General features: G+C 34.3%; 1 protein-coding gene across 3 annotated transcripts in view; it reads right to left on the bottom strand.

Annotated features, from left to right (window-relative positions):
• The window catches only part of LOC127838088 (ecotropic viral integration site 5 ortholog-like), a 103,205-nt gene that overhangs the window by 39,053 nt on the left and 44,496 nt on the right, over nucleotides 1-19,656 (bottom strand). For all 3 annotated transcript variants that reach the window (XM_052365661.1, XM_052365662.1, XM_052365663.1), the window contains 7 exons: nucleotides 16,149-16,291; nucleotides 13,658-13,743; nucleotides 11,080-11,304; nucleotides 10,198-10,272; nucleotides 8,446-8,571; nucleotides 7,767-7,910; nucleotides 6,292-6,479 (listed from right to left, as the gene is read on the bottom strand). In XM_052365661.1, coding sequence (XP_052221621.1) covers nucleotides 6,292-6,479; nucleotides 7,767-7,910; nucleotides 8,446-8,571; nucleotides 10,198-10,272; nucleotides 11,080-11,304; nucleotides 13,658-13,743; nucleotides 16,149-16,291 — 987 coding nt within the window. The remainder of the gene's footprint in view (nucleotides 1-6,291; nucleotides 6,480-7,766; nucleotides 7,911-8,445; nucleotides 8,572-10,197; nucleotides 10,273-11,079; nucleotides 11,305-13,657; nucleotides 13,744-16,148; nucleotides 16,292-19,656) is intronic.

The following is a 19,656-nucleotide window of genomic DNA, read 5'->3' as shown; positions in this document are numbered from 1 at the left end:
TGATGATTGCTTCAATATTGCTTGAAAAGGGTGATTGCTTCAATCTTTATTGAAAATGATGTTTGCTTTAATCTTGCTTGAAAATGATGAAGGTAAAATAACTAGGCTTGCTCAGAATAAAATCTTAAGGTCTATGCAAGTATAAATTACAACTGAATTCCATGATTTAAGACCCAAAGTAAGATGACTTTCAAAAAGAAAGGAATAAAAACCTACATCCCAAATTATATGACCTGATTGTCTGACAACACAAGAGCATTATACAACAGAAACTATGTCAACAAAGACACAATGACAAACTGCTTGACCATTTTCACCAGGGCATGACATTAAGTCAGAGGAAAACACATCAAGAGCACTGACTTCCACCTGTGTTATGGTAATTAACCTTAAAGTAACACTTCAAGAGACAGGCGAACACTATGCTACTTTCAACACTTCAAACCAACACAAATATTCACAGGACAAATTTTGCTTTTTTTGAAAATGTTGATGGAAATTGTCTGATTTAAAGACTACAGTCAATTCTTTACCGTACATCATTTTGATATAAATAATATAAATATATTCGCAATTTTCTGGTTTTCGACTTGAACAAAAACATTCTGTTCAATAAAGTGGTGTACATTTATAAAGGAGTAATGCTCCTTTGACTTCAGTATTTTAGTAACTGACGCTATACCATAGGCAGCCTTTTTACTTGTTAACGTAAAAAACCTTTTAACTTGTTAACATAAAAACCTATTTACTTGTTAATGTAAAAATAACAATACACTTGTTAACGTAAAAAGACTATTAACTTGTTAACGTAAAAAACTTGTATAACAACACAACTGAAATGTGTGAATAATTATCTTGTTGTTTTGATGTTTACTAAAGCATACCATGTACTTATTATAGGTGTGCCAGTACTGCAGGCTTATAATAAATCAACTGCACTGCAATGTTGAAATTGAGGCCAAAAAATACCAGCACTCCATTTGTAACAATAATTAGAATTTTGACCCAAGGCCAAATTTACATGGACATGACACAAGGTCCAGATAGTTTTTCAATTAATGTTTTCTTATAATATACAAATGACGGTTAATTGAGTGGCAGAATTGGTAGAGAATAATCCTCATTGACACACTTTTGAATTTAAGTAAGAAAATTAAACCTGTTGTTATGTAATATATATCAAATGTTTGAATGTGGAACAAATTGTTAATGGTTAACAGTTTCACAATATGACATGTAACTATAATTTTGCTTACACTTCTGAATGAAAATCATAGCCAAAATTATTTTTGTGTTTGTTTTAAAACTTAACTAATTTCAAACTGAAGTGACAGTCAGCATTTAAATGCCCAATTTTTTTCTTACAATTTAGTTGTTTGTAATTGAAAATATATCAAATATAAACTTCAAAACAAGGGCTGTTTGTAAAACATGCATGCCCCCCATATGGGCTGTCAGTTGTAGTAGCAGCCATTGTGTGAATACGTTTTTTGTCACTGTGAGCTTATATATAATTATTTCCAAACCAGTTTTCGCGCACAGAAAAACAAAAAAAATGGTTGGCTCAAAGAAATTTTGGGACAGTGTTAGCCCTGGTAGATACACCCCACGACACCAGTACATAATATAATCTGCAAATGTGGTCCTAAATAGCATCCAAGAACGAGTCACTGTGACCTTGACCTTAAACCTAGTGACCTCAAAATCAATAAGGGTCATCTGCCAGTCATGATCAATGTACCTATGAAGTTTCATGATCCTAGGCGAAAGCGTTCTTGAGTTATCATCCGAAAACCATCTGGTGGACGGACGGAAACCCCACCACAACAGTACATAATATAATCTGCAAATGTGGTCCTAAACTGCATCCAAGAACGAGTCACTGTGACCTTGACCTTTGACCTAGTGACCTCAAAATCAATAGAGGTCATCTGCCAGTCATGATCAATGTACCTGTGAAGTTTCATGATCCTAGGCGTAAGCGTTCTTGAGTTATCATCCGGAAACCATCTGGTGGACGGACCGACCAACGGACCAACCGACCGACATGTGCAAAACTATATACCCCCTCTTCTTTGTAGGGGGGCATAAAAATAATTATGAAAGTACTATAAAAAAGATAACACTTAATACAAAAGTAAACTACATAAAAATCAAGAAGAAGTTCAATATTATCCCCAAACAGCTACTATTCTGCAACATAACCATAAGAAACAAGCGAATCACATTACTTAAAAAGCCCCATATTATATACTTGTGATAGAAACACCCTGTGTAATCCAACACTGCAAACAAACTTAACACCATAAAATTTGCTTAGATACACCCTTAATCTGGAGAAATTTACCCCAATCACATTCACCTCTTATTTTATTTTATCACAATTAACTTAAACACAAGCGCCTTAGCACAATAAACTCTTCAGTCACATTCAAAATGAATGTCCAAACACTTAAACCAAATCTTAAGATTTATCCAAACGCTTTCTTCAGGTGAGTCTTTACTGACAGAAAACTATTGTAATGTGGTGGCTACACTGATGAGGGTAAGATTTTAAACATGTAAACATTCACAGTGACAATTTGTTGTCCATAAAAGATGCTGTTTAAATAGAGAGCAGACGACCTGTTTAACCTTCTCATATGAAGAGTATTCAAGAGATGGAAATTCAATAATAGGACAGATGTTGACAAAATAGACCCTTTGTTGGAGGAAACAAAAAATATCGGAAACATCTTTGTGTTAAAATAAACAACAATATTCTACGACAATTCAACAACAACAACATTCTTGCTTATTTGTAGAAAAGAAGAAGCAATAATGCTGTGCAAAACACAAACTCTTAGTAGAAAGGGCATACAAATATAAAAAAAATGTTGAATTTAATAAAATATATAGAGAACACTATCTCCTCATTCAACACTATATTGCTTTTTTTCCTGGCCAGGGAAAGCAAAATACTTAATATAATAAGCAAAAGCAATGTTTAAATTAGCAGAATCCATTAACAGAATAATAAAAATGCTTTTAACTCACACTTGCTCAATTAATTCCATGATCATTAGCTCATTACTCCCTGCAGCCTATTTATACAGATCAAAGTAGTGGGAAATGTTTTTGTTGCTACAATGTCTTTTATCAGTTTATAGCATAGGCTCCTGTTGATAACGTTCACCTGCATTTCTGATAAGGGTCTTTCCAAATTGTCTTCCATTATGTCGTCATTATTTCCTTGTTTCTTTATCAAATACAAAAAATACCCATCCATACATGCTAATGGTCTAAACTCAAATAACATTTTTTTAATACACATAGAGAAATAATTATAATATAAATGTATTACCAAATTATGCCATTTAATACCAATAAAATTTAAACGCATTCGCAAATATGTGTGATTTATTTTCCTTACAGAGAAAACAATCAGTAGAAATTACACGCTGTGCTCGACAGAGGAAGGACTTTATTTTTAATTTTCTATTTTCAAAAACATTCAGTTTGTTGTGAGTTGATTTTATCGCAAAGGCATATGAATCTTTCATCTTCCTTAAGGAAAATTGAACCTCTAAGTGTTTTGAGCTTTTCTTTAATTGAAAAACAGTTTCAAATGAAATGAAGGAATACATATAATACACAAAGCTTAGAGCTAATTGCATTCCTGAAAAGCATCACATAGATACAAGAAAATTATCAAGTTCAGTTTTCATATTGTAATGTTTTTTTGTCTGTTTGAGTACAATTTATTTAGTTTCTACAGAATAATGTCTAAACATTTTAGAACATTATTCTATCCAATTTATAAAGAAACTAAATAATACATCATTTTCTCTACCAAGTTGATATTATTTGACAGATTTCCTTGCTTCTTTTATACTCTGGTCTTCTACATGTTGAGTTTATTTTATGGACTGTATTATGCAAGTTGGACTTTTACTGAATTTTGTTGACCTGCTGGGTATGTTTTAAAATAAACACTTAAAATGTTTTTGGTTGTTAAAAATGTTGGGCCTACAATCTTCACCCCAACATGCCCTCCAACTCAGCATGCAATCTCACATAATCCTTAACATGAAATCTCAGTCCCCAGGAACAAATGTCACTGATAAAAGAAACTCAACCCACCACCACCCTGATAGGACATTAACACTTGGATGGTTAACACATTGAAGATTAGTACTCATTACATAAATAATGAGCATGCTTGAAGTTAATACCATTATGTAAATGAATGTTAGCTAGGTGTAACCTATTATCAGGCTTTTGGTGAATAAGGTCAGGTAGTATTTAATGAAACCCTATGGTGAATATTTTTTATTCATGATGTCTTAAATTTTTCCATAAAAAATTAGTATGCTTTTAAGAAGTTACATGTATAAATTGTTACACAGCATGTAGAAAATGTGCTACTGTATTCTATACAATATGGCATGTATTCAGGGGTTTTCCTCACTTCATTGGGAAGAGGCCCTAGCCTATGGATTTTGGGAAAAAAATGCTCATTTTGGGAACAATTCTCGCTAAAAAAACTGCTTTGGGAAATGAAAAAGCTGGTGTAAATTAGGATTTTGCGAAAACTGCATGATTTTAAAGAAATTTTCAATCGGGATGGGGCCTCTTAAAGGCCCCTATTATTTAAGGCTGAAACCCCTGGTATTGTATAGAATACAGCCCAGCTTGACATGCCAAGTTTTGAATACACTGTTTAATACAGGCAGGGAACTTTATGATATACTCTGTAGCTGGATGTACAATGTCACATTTATAAAGTATTGCATACGTCATCACCAACTTGTACAGGTCACTCTGGACATACATGACTTAATATTTAAATAAAGAGAGATGTAGCGGTTTCTATGATTTAAATTTGAGCATTGGGAACCAATTAAGGTTCAAATTGTCAAACATCATTTCTATTGGAAATAACACAATAACAAATATGTTTTACCGTCAAATTGTAATAACTGCCAAAATAGATCATGATCATAAAATGCTTTTTTTAAATCTCATTTGTTTTCACCTAATATAGAGGTACTTCGAGCCATACAAAGGGAGAAAACTTGTACTTGAACTGAACAGCCTAAAATATCTCAGTTGCCTCCCTTATGTTAAAAATAAACTGGGCTAAAGAATACTACATTCAGCAAACAATGCACTTGACTTTTGTGTTAAAAAAACAGTATGTGAATTCTTCTAAACCAAACTCCAATCTCTCAAGTTTTCACTTAAATGATTCTTCAAAGCATAGTGACACATCAACAAAGTCTCATGATTGTTCTAAAAAAATGTTCATACACAAATTTGTCGTAGGTTCCAACTACAGCTCAAAAGGTATGACTTAAAAGCAAAACAATTGCTGTTACTTGTTTAACTTAAATCATTGAGCAGCTTTCAATGTAATCTCACATTATTGTAATGCCTCATCATTTAGCCAGAACCAAATAGCAAATCTGAGCAGAGGTAATATACAGGTTTCACAATCTTAGGTTCCTAGGTTGGATCCCCTGGTACACCCAACCTACACTGTACCAATCTTATTTCACATGAGATGATCAACAGAGTTGCTTTAAACCACCAGGGCTATTTTTATTGACTAGTGGAAAGGGCCTGGCCTTCCAAAATGGGACACACAATTATTGACACAAGAAAAAAAAGGGGAAGAAATTTCCCCAAGTAAGCATTACATTTTTGGGATATTTGCATCATTTTTAAAGAAATTTTCCAAGGGAAAGGTGCCTTTCTCTTGAGGGAAGGGGCCTATATAAGGCCATTGCTTAAGAAGGAAAAAAACACCCTGACCAGGGACATTTTTAACATGACCTCTCCTGTATCTTGCAACATAGACCTTGGGATGAAGGTTATACTTATGGGAGAAAACAAATGTGATAACAATGTAAATAAAATATTTAGTCACAGATATTTAGGCAATCTTTAAATGCATTACCTCAAGTAAAACATCAATGACTCACCTATCGATCTTAAGTCAAGCTATTAATGCAACTAGAGATTTGTTAAAAACATGACTAATACCCCTCCAGCCCTCCTTGATGTATGTTCAAAGGGCAAATAATTGGGGAATATGCAGATCACTGCTGATGTTAAGTGCCTTGCCCATGTAGTCTTTATATTTTCAGTTGCAATTACTTAATTGGTTGAGCTATTGGGACAAAGTTCACACCAAAAACTAATAACATTTTATGTGTACACACTGACTGAAAAATTAACCATCCATTTAACAGAATTACCCCAATACACCCTCTTCACAAACTTCACACTCACACAAGTATATCTCACCTTTTCAGCTTCTTAGGGCTGAGACGGACCTGATAGGCCATGTTGAAGAGCGTGTCCTCGTCACGCTCAAACTTGCCCGAGGTCTCCCGCTGGAAGTACTGCAGCATGCACTCCATGTCCATGGACAGCAGCTCGTGTTGACTAGACTGCAGTATGGCTATGCCCAGACGGAATATTGCATCCATGCCCTGTGCAATTGAATATTTTTAGGATTTAAAAAATTTAACTCAGTATGGCATACTATACCTTTGTTTCCCTAAAAACAGAACAGAACAGAATAGTTTATTTTTGACTTAAGCATGTGAAGCTCATCGTCATTAACATACATATAAATAACAGCATGCGTTGAAGTACACACAAAAACACACATCATTTTAAAGAATAAATAATCTAAATAAACACGAAATAAACATAGTTCGTGAACATATTTCGTGAGAATGGTACATGGATGGGTTTAATACACAGTGGTCACACAATGTTATGCATATAGGTTTACAAATATAGGTATAATTACATATTTCTGACCTTATTTTTTTGTAAAAATGTATTTCTATTTAACACTACATATATATGACATTTTCTCTAATTTTAAAGCATGTTAAACAATACATGGCTAGCTTTCTTAATACAGTTTTGTTTGAGCTATTTAGTAGTTTAATAAACTTGAACATATTTGGCCGGATTCTATAATATTTCGGAATTAATGCATTCCTAACATCATTATAATAAGGACATTTAAGAACAAAGTGAAATTCATCCTCGATGTCATTAAGGTTACATAATATACATTTGCGTTGATCTCTGTCAATATTCTGGTGTCTGCCCGTTTCTATGGATAATTTGTGAGAGGACAAACGTAATTTTGCAATAATGTTCCTATGTTTTTTGTTGTCAACAATATCAAGATACGATGATCTTTCAAAAACCGGTTTGAGTTCCTTATATAGGATCATTGAGCTACACGACGTCACACTGACATCCCAGTTGGTAATATACTGGTCTCGTAATCTGTTTTTGAATAACGGGATAAAGTGATCATTATTAACAGATTCAGGGAATAGCCATACATGCTTAAATTAATTAATTTATTTGTGTGAAAGAAGCTTAAACTTTATACATCTTAGTGTATCATGGTATTATAAAAAGATGTGAATTGTTTTCCAACATGGAGTGAAAAAAGTTATAATCTGTCACATTTTGAAGTAATATGTTTTGTCATTGTTTTATATTATATATGTTTGTGAATATTCTAAATGCATGTATATGTGCTAAGGGAAGTAAATGACGCTGGAAGATTGATGTTGTAAATGGAAAACTATTGCATATTGCTTTATATATTTTCACTACAGGTCATAATAAACATTTTATTTTTTCATGATCAAATTTTCTTTCACAATTAAATTCCCTATATACCTGAAAAGCCCATACTCAATAGGTTTCCTACAACACTATGAATGGTTTTATGCTGTACTCACCTCAGAAATAAATAGATCCATAATCCTACAAGCCACAGACAGTGGCGCAGAAGTAGCAAACAAAGTGAGAAACCACGGTGACGCGTACATGGAGGTGTGAAAACACTGAGTCTGGAAGTGTGTGTATAGGTCTGGTAGTAGCTCCTGGAATATAAAACAAGGTATGGCTATGACACACTGGAGTGAAGTTGTTACACCTCTCACTAGCCCCACAGATTAAGAGCTAGTCACCTGTAATTTAAGCTGGGAGATATTCTATGAGGTATACAGTTGGGCAAATTCACCAGTTCATTATGATTGCATAATGGACCATGCTAGTATATTATAGCAATTTATTTAAAGACTAGAAGTGGAATTGCGCAAAAGTAAAATGGTGTCAATTTTCCGTCCGACATGCTAGGCATTTTTGGCTTGAGATCTATTTTTCTTCATTTTGGAATTAAAAACACAAGGTGCATGCTATATATGGGGTGGTTAAACGTGACAACTTACAGTAAATCAAACACTTGCATCTGAGAGGTCACGGGTTCGATCCTCATTTGGGAGTATTCTTTTAATCTTACCACAGACACGCAGTAATGGTTCTCACAAGGAAACGGACTTGCAAGTGTCTCTTTAAGCCGATGGATTTCAATGCAATTGAGCAAAATTAAAGTTTAAGTGTACAGTCTCCACTGACCTGTATGAGACACTCCAGCTTGTACATGCAGATACCCAGCTCTGCCATACTTGGCTTGAACAGCTCTCTCAGTCTGTACTCCTGCATCAGCTTGACTAGCACCGCAAACGCCTCTTCCTCTGGCATCTAGGCAAAAAGGTATGTCATACTCAATGAGAAATGTCAGACTCTACAAGCAATGTCAGAATCAACAAGAAATGTCAGACTCAAAGGAAAATGTCAGAATCAAGGAGAAATGTCAGAATGTGAGGCCAGAGAGAAACAAGATGGCCATCATGGTCCTGAAAGGTTCACATCAGTTCAAGGTACACCATGTGCCACAGACTTTACCTGGTAACCTTTTTTTTTACCCCACTTCACCCATATTCTTAATTGCCTTGATATTGTCAAGATGAACATTCTGACCATGTTTAATTAAGATTGATTCATACATTTGGCCTCTAGACTGGTAATAGCTTTACTTACATTTGACCAAGTTTTTTGATGCCTGTGACTCAGATTCCAACTCGGCCTAGATATTGGCAAGAAGTTTCGTTAAGATTAGATTAACAACGCCTTCATTTGTGATACACAATGCCCCCTACAGACCCATAACTTCGCTAAAAATCAAAAGACCAGAGTGAATTGCACACTTTATCTGTGGATCATGTAGGAAAACTCACATACCAAAAATCAGATAAATATCTTAAAAGTGTTTTGTAAAAACATCCAGAAAATGGTTATTAGAGAGAACATTTCTAAGCCCAAGGCCCATAACTTCACCAAAAATCAATGGACCAGAAGGAAACTCACACTTCACCTGTAAGTCATGTAGGTAGACTCACATACAAAACAAAAATCAGCTCAATATCTAAAGAGTTGCATACAAAAAAAATTCAGGAAAGCGATCACTTGAGTTTTATGGAGAATGCTTCCGGTTTAAAGGATTTTACATTTCCAGTAACACCAAAACTTACATCAACTGTAGTTAGAGAATGCATTTCTGCATTGACTTAATCCATTTCACACAATCAATTTATTTGTTAATGTGCATACTTCAACAATAATAACGTTAAACAATGGACTTTGTTTGAATGCATTTCTCTGCATAATTTTGTCTGAAGTCCAACCAAAGGTGCAAGTTAATCCTGAAGTCCAACCAAAGGGGCAAACTTATCCTTAAGTCTAACCAATTGGGTGAATTAATTTTGAAAACTACCAAGTAATCCTAAAAGCTAATCAAAGGGGCAAATTTACCCTGAATTCTGATCAAAGCGGTTAATTTATTCTGAAACTAACCATATGGACAAATTTCAACATGAAGTCAAAATGGGACAAATCAAATCTAGATATCTAACAAAAGGGGAAATTAAACAGCAGTTCAACTGCTATATGCCATCCTACCGGGGGCATAAAAAGGCAAATTAACCCTGAAGTATAACAAAAAGAACAAATCAATTCTGAAGTCTAACAAAAAGAACAAATTCATTCTAAAGTCTAACAAAAGGAACACATTAATTCTGAATTCTAACAAAAGGAACAAATTAATTCTGAAGTCTAACAAAGGAAAAAATAGTTCTGAAGTCTACCAAAAGGAATACAAAAAATCTTGAAGACTAACAAAAGGGGACAAATAAATCATGAAGTCTAACAAAAAGGGGCAAATGATTCCTGAAGTCTTAAAAAGGGGCAAAATAATCATTTACTCAAACAATGGTGACAAATTAATCCTTAACTCAAAAGGGCCAAGGAATCCTGTAAATGGGAACCTACCTGCATCAGGAGCAGACCCACAATGAAGCCACTTCCCTGGCAGTATCCAACCTCACGGTCATGTAGCGAGTACGCCTGCAGTGTAAGCAACACACATTAGGCAAACATTTATGCAGAGATATTTTAACACAAATAATTTAGTTCCAGTAGGAAATAATAAATAAGCAAACATGCTTTTTATTTATAGCCATAAGGAAAATTGTAACTCATCTGGCAGCTATGATTTTTATCATGTAGCAGACACGCTTTCAAACCCATTGAGACACACATTTCTTTACTAATTTTCATGTTGTTTTTGTAAAAAATTGTGAATTTTAGAGTGTCTGCAAGTGTTTTTCTTCAATTTAATGTAGTAACATATCTTTAGATCCACAGGACAAAGTTTCAATTTCAGCTGAGATATTAGGTGAAGAGTGTGGCCTCTGAAGAGTTCACAAGCAAAATAAATGACAGATTACTGACACAAGGCAACCACAGAAGCTTACCACATGTGCTGTTACAATGTGCTCAGGGGAGCTACAACAATGTTTTATCTGAACTCCCAGTTTTTTTTTACCATTATGGAAAAAGGGCTTGGTCCTTTTGGATTGAGAACAATCGCTTTATTCTGACTAAATTTGGAAAATTATAGTTTCCTTGCTAATATATATTTCGAATTGAGCATCAAAGTGGGTTCAATGTTATATTTACTACGTTGCAACTTTTAGATCTGAATGGGAAATGAACTCAAGGTTAAGATAACAAAATAAATATATCTCCATTTTTGTTTAACGTTTGGGAATTTGCAGGTCCCATTTGAGAAAAATGCATACTTTTTTCCATTGGGAATAGTCACTATAAAAGCCCCAACTACAAACAAAAACAAACAACTGATCGCCATACCTTCATGACATGGAACAAGCTCTCCTGCCCAAGCCCGTTCTTCTCCTTGAAGAAGTCGTGCTCGGGGAAGGTGCGTGCGATGTCTCGGCGTATCATCTTCTCGCTGGGGGACCTCTGTTTCAGGTACTCCACATACTGCTCCTTCATGGGCGATGTGTTCACGTCCAGCAGCAGCTGCCAGGCCAGACCCCGGAACGGGTGCGGGATCCCCTTGCGCACAAGTTGCTGTAAAAAAGTTTGAATGAGCCACGCTCTAGGAAAACGGGACTTAATGCATGTGCTTAAAGAATTGTCCCAGATAAGCCTGCAAATTCGATGAGGGATTCCGTTGCACACAAGTTGCTGTAAAAAGAACCTATTTATTCAAGCTTGATTGCATTGAAAGCCTCAGGCTTATCAAAACACTCAAATTAAACAGAACAGGTGCCGGATCCCCATGCGCAAAAGTTGCTGTGAGGGCATTTGGGAACTGATGCAAGTTGATTATTGTGCTTTGATTTGGGAACTGATGCAAGTTGATTATTGTGCTTTGATTTGGGAACTGATGCAAGTTGATTATTGTGCTTTGATTTGGGAACTGATGCAAGTTGATTATTGTGCTTTGATTTGGGAACTGATGCAAGTTGATTATTGTGCTTTGATTTGGGAACTGATGCAAGTTGATTATTGTGCTTTGATTTGGGAACTGATGCAAGTTGATTATTGTGCTTTGATTTGGGAACTGATACCAGTTGATTGTTGTGCTTTGATTTGGGAACTGATACCAGTTGATTGTTGTGCTTTGAATTGGGAACTGATACTAGTTGATTGTTGTGCTTTGATTTGGGAACTGATACCAGTTGATTGTTGTGCTTTGAATTGGGAACTGATGCAAGTTGATTATTGTGCTTTGATTTGGGACTAATGCAAGCTGATTATTGTGATTTGCTTTGGAACTGCAGCAAGTTGATTGTTGAACTTTGATTTGGAACTGATGCAAGTTGATTGTTGTGATTTGTGGACAAAAGAAACTGAGACAAGCCACAATATATGAGCCGCGTTCTTGGAAAACTGGACTTAATGCATGTGTGAAACGTGTTGTCCCAGTCTGTGTAGTCTGCATACAGTTATCAGGGATGACACTTTAAACTTGTATGTTTTTTTCTTTTCAAAACAAAAACCCAGTTAAGGCAAGTAACTTGCAGTCTGTTCAGGTTTTATGCTGTTTTCAGTATCTAATGATTGGAAATGAAGCCTTTAAACTTAATCTAGTTTCTAAGTGGTAAAAGGTTTAAAATAGGCAAAAATTAACTTATAATTCACATGGGAGATAATTGTGCCATGTATATACCAACAACAAATTAGTCACTTTTCCTTATCAAAGCATATACAATCAGAATCCACTCCACTGGCGTTGTTAGTCAATCATGCAATTATACAAGGGACAAAATTGTCACAAAACCAGGTTTTCATTGTGAAAAAAAAATCTGATAAAGGGAGAAAACTCAAACTGAACTTTTGAAATGACCAAAAAAAATTAACCCCCTTTGTAAGTTTTTTTTTTTTTTTTAAATCTATTTTTAGTCGTGGCGACCTTGACATTGGAGATATTGACGTGATTCTTTCGTGGGACACACCGTCCCATGATGGTGAACAAATGTGCCAAATGATTTTAAAATCTCACAATGAATGACATAGTTATGGCCAGGACAAGCTCATTTATGGCCATTTTTGACCTTTGAACTCAAAGTGTGACCTTGACCTTGGAGATATCGACGTAATTATTTCGCGCGACACACCGTCCAATGATGGTGAACAAATGTGCCAAATGATTTTAAAATCTGACGATGAACGACATAGTTATGGCTCGGACAAGCTCATTTATGGCCATTTTTGACCTTTGAACTCAAAGTGTGACCTTGACCTTGGAGATATCGACGTAATTATTTCGCGCGACACACCGTCCAATGATGGTGAACAAATGTGCCAAATGATTTTAAAATCTGACAATGAACGACATAGTTATGGCCCGGACAAGCTTATTCCGCCAGCCCGCCAGCCAGCCAGCCAGCCCGCCAGCCAGCCAGCCCGCCCGCATTCGCCAATCTAATAACCAGTTTTTTCCTTCGGAAAACCTGGTCAATAATTTGTCCTTGATTGTATCAATCATCATGTAGATTTCAATGGGTAAGTAGCATTTTTCATGGCCTAAAGGCTATTAATAATGTCAAAAAGCATTCATGTTTGCTTGAAACACTGCATATTCTGGAAGACCTTTAGTTTAACAAGCACTTTCAAGATATGGCTCCGGACACAAAAGTGCCGGACGGACGGATGGTCGGACGGACAACGCCAAAACAATATCCCTCCGCCATTGGCGGGGGATAATTAGCTTTAAACTATTTATTTTAGCCTGAAGGCTGTTTAAGGCGCTCTCGAGTCCCTTTTCTGGGTAGAACCAGTACTTGGATGTGTTTGAGGGAGATCTAAGGAATGCTCCCACATTGGGGATCAAACCTGCGACCTCCCAGTCGCTAGGCAGACAACATATCCTCTATACAACACTGCGACCCTTTCATTTATAAATAACTCAACACACCTTAATGAAAGCAGGTTTCTTTTTGGCACTTGCCCAGTCATTGACAAGTTTTCCCCAGATTTCCCATAGGTTGCTCTGTGACTGACCTGAAAAGAACGCAAAATTTCTTTAATATAAGTTTTTGTTAAAATTATCAACTAATAAACTTGATATAAACTAAAATGTCAACAAGGTAAAGAGTAATACACCCACATAAGGCCTAGACAAAAAACTCTGGAATCCATTTCATCTTTGTTAACAGGGGTATTACTAATGATTACAATGTTGTTTTTTTTTGTTCACATTTGTGTCTGGTAGGGGACCTATTCCCAACGGAAAAAAAGGATATATTTTTTCCCAAAGGGGACCTAAAAAATCCCAAATCGTAGGTTTCAAAAAAATATTTTTTTATAAATAAGTCTTAACATGTCATTCATTTCCAAATCCAGCTCTATAAGTTGAACCTTAGAAAATATAATATTGAAATCACTTTAATTATCAATTTTATAGTTTTTGTAAGCATAAAATCTGCAACATGAATTGTAGTAAAAATGAGGCGAAATTTCTAAATTCCACAGGCGCCAGACCCATTCCCAAGCCAAAATTGTGAAAAAAATGCACTGGATTATGTACACAAACTAAAAATGTCGCTGTCAAGCCTTCAATATCCTCCCGGGCCTCACGCCATTTTGTCAGAGAACAATGGTAGTCCAGTTTTAAGAACTGGTCCCAAACAATGCAAGCTTCCTACCTTCTAATTTTCATCTTGATACCTCATTATTACTAAATTATTATTGAAGTTAACATTCATGCGACTCAATGTTATCATGAACATTAATTTATATCTTATATAGCTTTCTAGAGTTGGTCCCCACACACAAATCAATGAAGAAACATACAAAGGGCAACTACTAAAAAATAAAGAAGCAAATCTTAGTTCTTGGGCGCTACACTTTCTCATAATGAAATACACTTACTAATTAATTTTCAAGTTGACCCCTCTTTACTTTCTCAAGATTATATATAATGCTACAGAAAAATTTTTAGTAAAAAAATTAACAAAGGGGAATCAACCTGAAAATATAGGAAAGATATGGCTGTTGTTCACACCAATGAGATCTACATATCTATCAAATAAACACCTCTTTAGGTTTTGGAGATATCCTCCAGAAATCTATTTATTAAAGAATACAAAGCAAAATTGTTGCAAAATTCACCAAATATTGTAAAACCAATCACTAAAATAGGGTCAAAAGGCCACATCAAGAATATTTCACTTTGTTCACTTATTGGAAATAACTTAATAATCTTCTTTTTAGTCATGAGTCACAAATAACACGGAAATCATTTGAACAGACCATTTGGTTAGTAACACTGAATAAATCATTTCTACCAATATTTATCAGGCATTATTTATAGTTTAAGTGAATCATTAACTCATCAGAATGAACCATGCAATTATAGTTAAGAGTCAAGCACTTATTTTTAACAAAAATGCTTTACTTATATATTTATTTTACATGTTTGTAAACATCTCTTTTCAATATTTGTTTAGTTATCAGCCTGACAGTTTTGTCAAAGACATTTTTTGTTCTACCAGTATATAGTTATGTCCAGGAAAAAATGTGATGCTGTCAATCTGAAAATTGCATTTGGAATGTTTTGGAGCTCTTATTAAGTCTGATTTTACAGAATCACTGTTTGTTTCTTTATTTGGATTGTTCACTGATTTCAACTGTTTTTAAGTCATAATTATGATGGTGGTCATTTTACCTACTCTCACCTTAAACCCTCAATCACTTATAAATGTATTTTAACGCTTACGAAGTCCCTTAGTTTAATTTAATTAAACACCTATCTCACTTAATTAAAGTTTTAAAGGCTTCATTTACAACCCTTAGATACTGATCAGCAGCAAACTGCATAAAACCTGAACAGAGGGCGAGTTACTCGCATGCTGTTTGGGTTTAATGCTGTTTGCCCATAGACATTTTCCCTAAGTTGGTTCTGAGTGGGAAAGGGTTAAAATGATGGGTAAGCATGTTTATCAGATCAAGTTCACATACTAATGCCAATAACTGACAACTGCCCTAGATGAAGAAGAGGTAGGATGACAATGGCCGTTAAAACGACCAATGCCTACACTAGTGATGCCGCTGGGCTGAAAATCCAACCCATGACCCTCGTATTTGTTGTACATCACACCACCAACATACCGGTTATGCTAAAGGAACAGTATTTAATTTCTTGAATCCTTCGAGATAGATGAGCAACTTTTTCTGAAAACAAAGTTTATTTGAATATTCATAAAGTGTCTTCCCAGATTAGCCTGTGCAGTGCTAATCATGGACGACACTTTCCGCCTAAAGCAAAGAATTCATATAAGCTGAAAGTGTTGTCCCTGATTAGCCTGTGTTGACTGCATAGGTTATTACTGAACAACACTTTACGAACATGCATTAAGCCCAGTCTTCCTAGAAAAAAGGCTCAATATAACATCTAGTCGTCTTACTATTTATATCCTCAGGCTGGGAGGTCAAGGACACTTGGCTGGTCCCTGACCCCGTTCTTGAATGACCCCCGGCCCCTGTTGTTGAGCTTGCCCTTGAGAGACCTTGACCCTTCAGACATGAACGGCTGTCAGCTTCAAGCAATCTGGAAAAACAACAACATATATTTGAAAAAACAGCAAGTCTATGCACGCATGGTGGTGATTACTTTGCATTGCCTGGAAAAATAACACAATCTTAACAAAATATTATACAACAAAATGCTCAAGAAAGCGGTATATAGCATTTTCTAACATTATCTGCAAAAAATCAATAGACATTATTCAAAGTTTTTAATGCAAAGTAATGTTGTTTGATTACAACCTTTTTGCACCCACCCATCAAGTGGGTGTGAACAGCACTAAATAACTTTTTGGATGAATTTCAAAGAAAACATTTCATCCATAAAAATTTTATTAAATTTTTATGAAAATGAAAACCATTTTATTGATTATAACATTCAGATCTATAGGATCCATAGTCAGCTACCTATGCACCGCGAGATGTCGTTTTCTCAGCAAATAATTTATTTCTGGGGTTCGCTGGACCTTGACAACATAATCATCGCCTTCAAGGTCACTACCCGAGTCAGTGAACACGTCGTCCTCACCGGCACTTCCCCACGATCCCAACCACCGACGTATCATCGCTTATACAGGGCTTTGTACTCAGTATTAAGTATTATTGATTGTTATCTGTTATTCTCAAACTCCTTTTTTATAAATGACACAACAATCCAAACAGATGTATCATGGCTTAAACAGTGCTTCGTACATACATGTAGTATTATTTACTGCTATTAGTGATGTTCAGAATGTTCCAACTTCTTTTTTTTTTTAATAAATCACACAAGGATTGAAACATTAGTATCATAGCCTGTCACGCTCTTTATACATTACTGCCAGATATAAGTCTCAATTACGTGCAGTTGAATTCCTTCAATAAAAGCATCATAATCGCAAATGCATCCAATGTGTTTGTCACTGCAAACATTTGTCTTTATCAGTTAATTAAGTAATCGTTTATTTAAAACCTTCACATATAAAATCCAGAGTCCAACCACGGACAATCAATCTTGACAATGTGCTTGAATTCATGACTTGTGCAATCTTCAATTTAAGTTTAATAACACTCTGACACTTATATTTTCACTCAGTTTCTTTCACATTCAGTCATTGTTTTTCTTCGATATCCATGTTCCCTTTGATATAAAATGAATTTAGTTTGTTAGCATGCCTGCTTAATATAATTAAAGAAAAATATAACGACTCAGAAGTTAACATACCTAACAATAAAAAAAAACTCTTCCAACATAATTATTTATCCACTCATTTGAGTTTTTAAATATTCATAATTATTTAAGCCCTTTATAGACAACAAAATTCATTCATTAGCTGGTCTACATAGGAGAATAATAACCATGAACTGTCAACACTCCCTGACTGAAAGCTTTAAATGGAATTTACAAATTCCAAACCTGCAATAATATTTCGTTCATGAATTATAAAATAAATGCTTGGCATACTGCCATTGCATTATGAGGTTAGAAAGTTCCTTCTGGTCAAGTAAGCAATAAATCTAATCTTATATATAAAACAACCCACTTAAGTGTAAATCATATTAAGTTACTTATTAAAATTAAATAACTCAGCACAATAAAAAATCAATTATAAATGCACTGTTATGTGTAACAAAATCAACAATTAAGCCAACACTTTAATTAACTTGCATTTAATTAACATTTCAGTTGCTATTATTAGTTTCAACATGTTCTCAATTTTTTTGACTTCTTTAAATGTGTTTGTGTTCGCTTGCAACAAATTCTGATATTTTAGTTCATCAAATTAGATGAACACTGCTGTTAAACAATCCTTAAATTCATTTAAATCAGCACACTTGCAAAATATTCCTTCCAACCATGTACAACCACCAGTACAGTTCATTGAATACTTTCCTAATGTCAAAGGTACTTCAAAACAGTAAAAATACAATTCAGCTGACTATTTCATTATCACAATGAATGCTTTCATTGTTTGGCTGTCATTCAACTGCATATTCGTGACAACTGATCATTTGTAACCTCAGGAACAATTTACATTTTTTTATTGCTAAAAAGTATATGCTCCAATTTATATGTAATTGGCACCCTTATGAATGAGTATACTTGATATATATAGATGAAAATAAATGAAGTGATAAATTAATTCTTGAGTAAATGGACAAAGCAAACAATTATTAAGTAAAAAATATATCCAATTTAAATACAGTTCATGTTATCAATCGATAAGTCTCAATAAAACAATCATAAACTCGTAAATACATTTTCAGAGCAGATAAAAGTAACATCAACATTTACATGCAGATTATTACCCAAAATAACTATATATATAATGTAATGATGCAATTATAATTTTCTTATTGGTGTATTATCTGCAATTTACCTATTATATTGTTGTATAATAATGTTATAATTTTACTTTACTGATCCATGCACTTATATGATGTTACAATGTTACTTTACTTATCAATGCAATTTGGTTAAAAAATGTATTTTCACCAAACTTATCAATGCATTATAGTGTGATAATGTAAGTTTACCAACCATATAAGAACATTTTAGTGTTATAATGTAAGTTTAACAATTCTAATTTTATTTTACCAGGGCTTTTCCTTTTTAGAGAATGGCCGTTTTTCACAAATTTGAGAAGTTAGCGACTCAAATTTTGACAATTTTATAAAGTGTGTGACTGATTCATTTTCTTCATTTGTATTTATTTTATTTTGTGTGTATTTTTTTTTCATTTGTTTTGAACTTAAATATAATGAAAACATGACATATTTACTTTTATACTGTATATATTAAGACGATGTACTTATGTAAAAGTCTAAATAAAATGTCTGTACTGTTCTGTTCTAATTTTTTCACAATTTTGAACAGTCTACAAATTATTTTATCACAAAACGAGGGAGCAAATTAAGGCAGCTTCACAAATATGGAAAAGCCCTGTATATATTTGATGTTAAATGATGCAAACATGCAAAGCATCTTTTAGCTCTTCAAACTCTCAACAAAAATTGTAAATCAGTATGTAAATTCAAATTTAAATGTAAGCATTTATATAAAAGCCCTATTATTAAAAATAATCCTAAAGGACAACACCAATCTCGTTACAATAATAATATGAACTTTTGAACTTAGAAACTGAAAATGAACATTGGCAATAGAAGAGAACATTTAATTTAAGAACAACAAATATGGAAATAAAGAAATCATTCTAGTTTGCAAAGTTATGCTGTCTTAAATAATAGCCTTATCCTGACCCACTTAATACAAATTTTCATAAACATTTTTTCTTGTTTGTCTATTTAAAGCAGTTGGTAAAAATTTAAACGTTCAACAGACGTAACTAAACAATGCTCAGCTTTTTCACTTAAAATGATCACATTTTATAAACATGTTCAGGCACTTGT

The sequence above is a fragment of the Dreissena polymorpha genome, chromosome 7 (assembly GCF_020536995.1).
Source record: "Dreissena polymorpha isolate Duluth1 chromosome 7, UMN_Dpol_1.0, whole genome shotgun sequence".
In the NCBI taxonomy this organism is placed as follows: Eukaryota; Metazoa; Mollusca; class Bivalvia; order Myida; family Dreissenidae; genus Dreissena; species Dreissena polymorpha.
The sequence above is the reverse complement of the archived record's forward strand: the minus strand, read 5'-3'. Positions and strand labels throughout refer to the sequence as shown.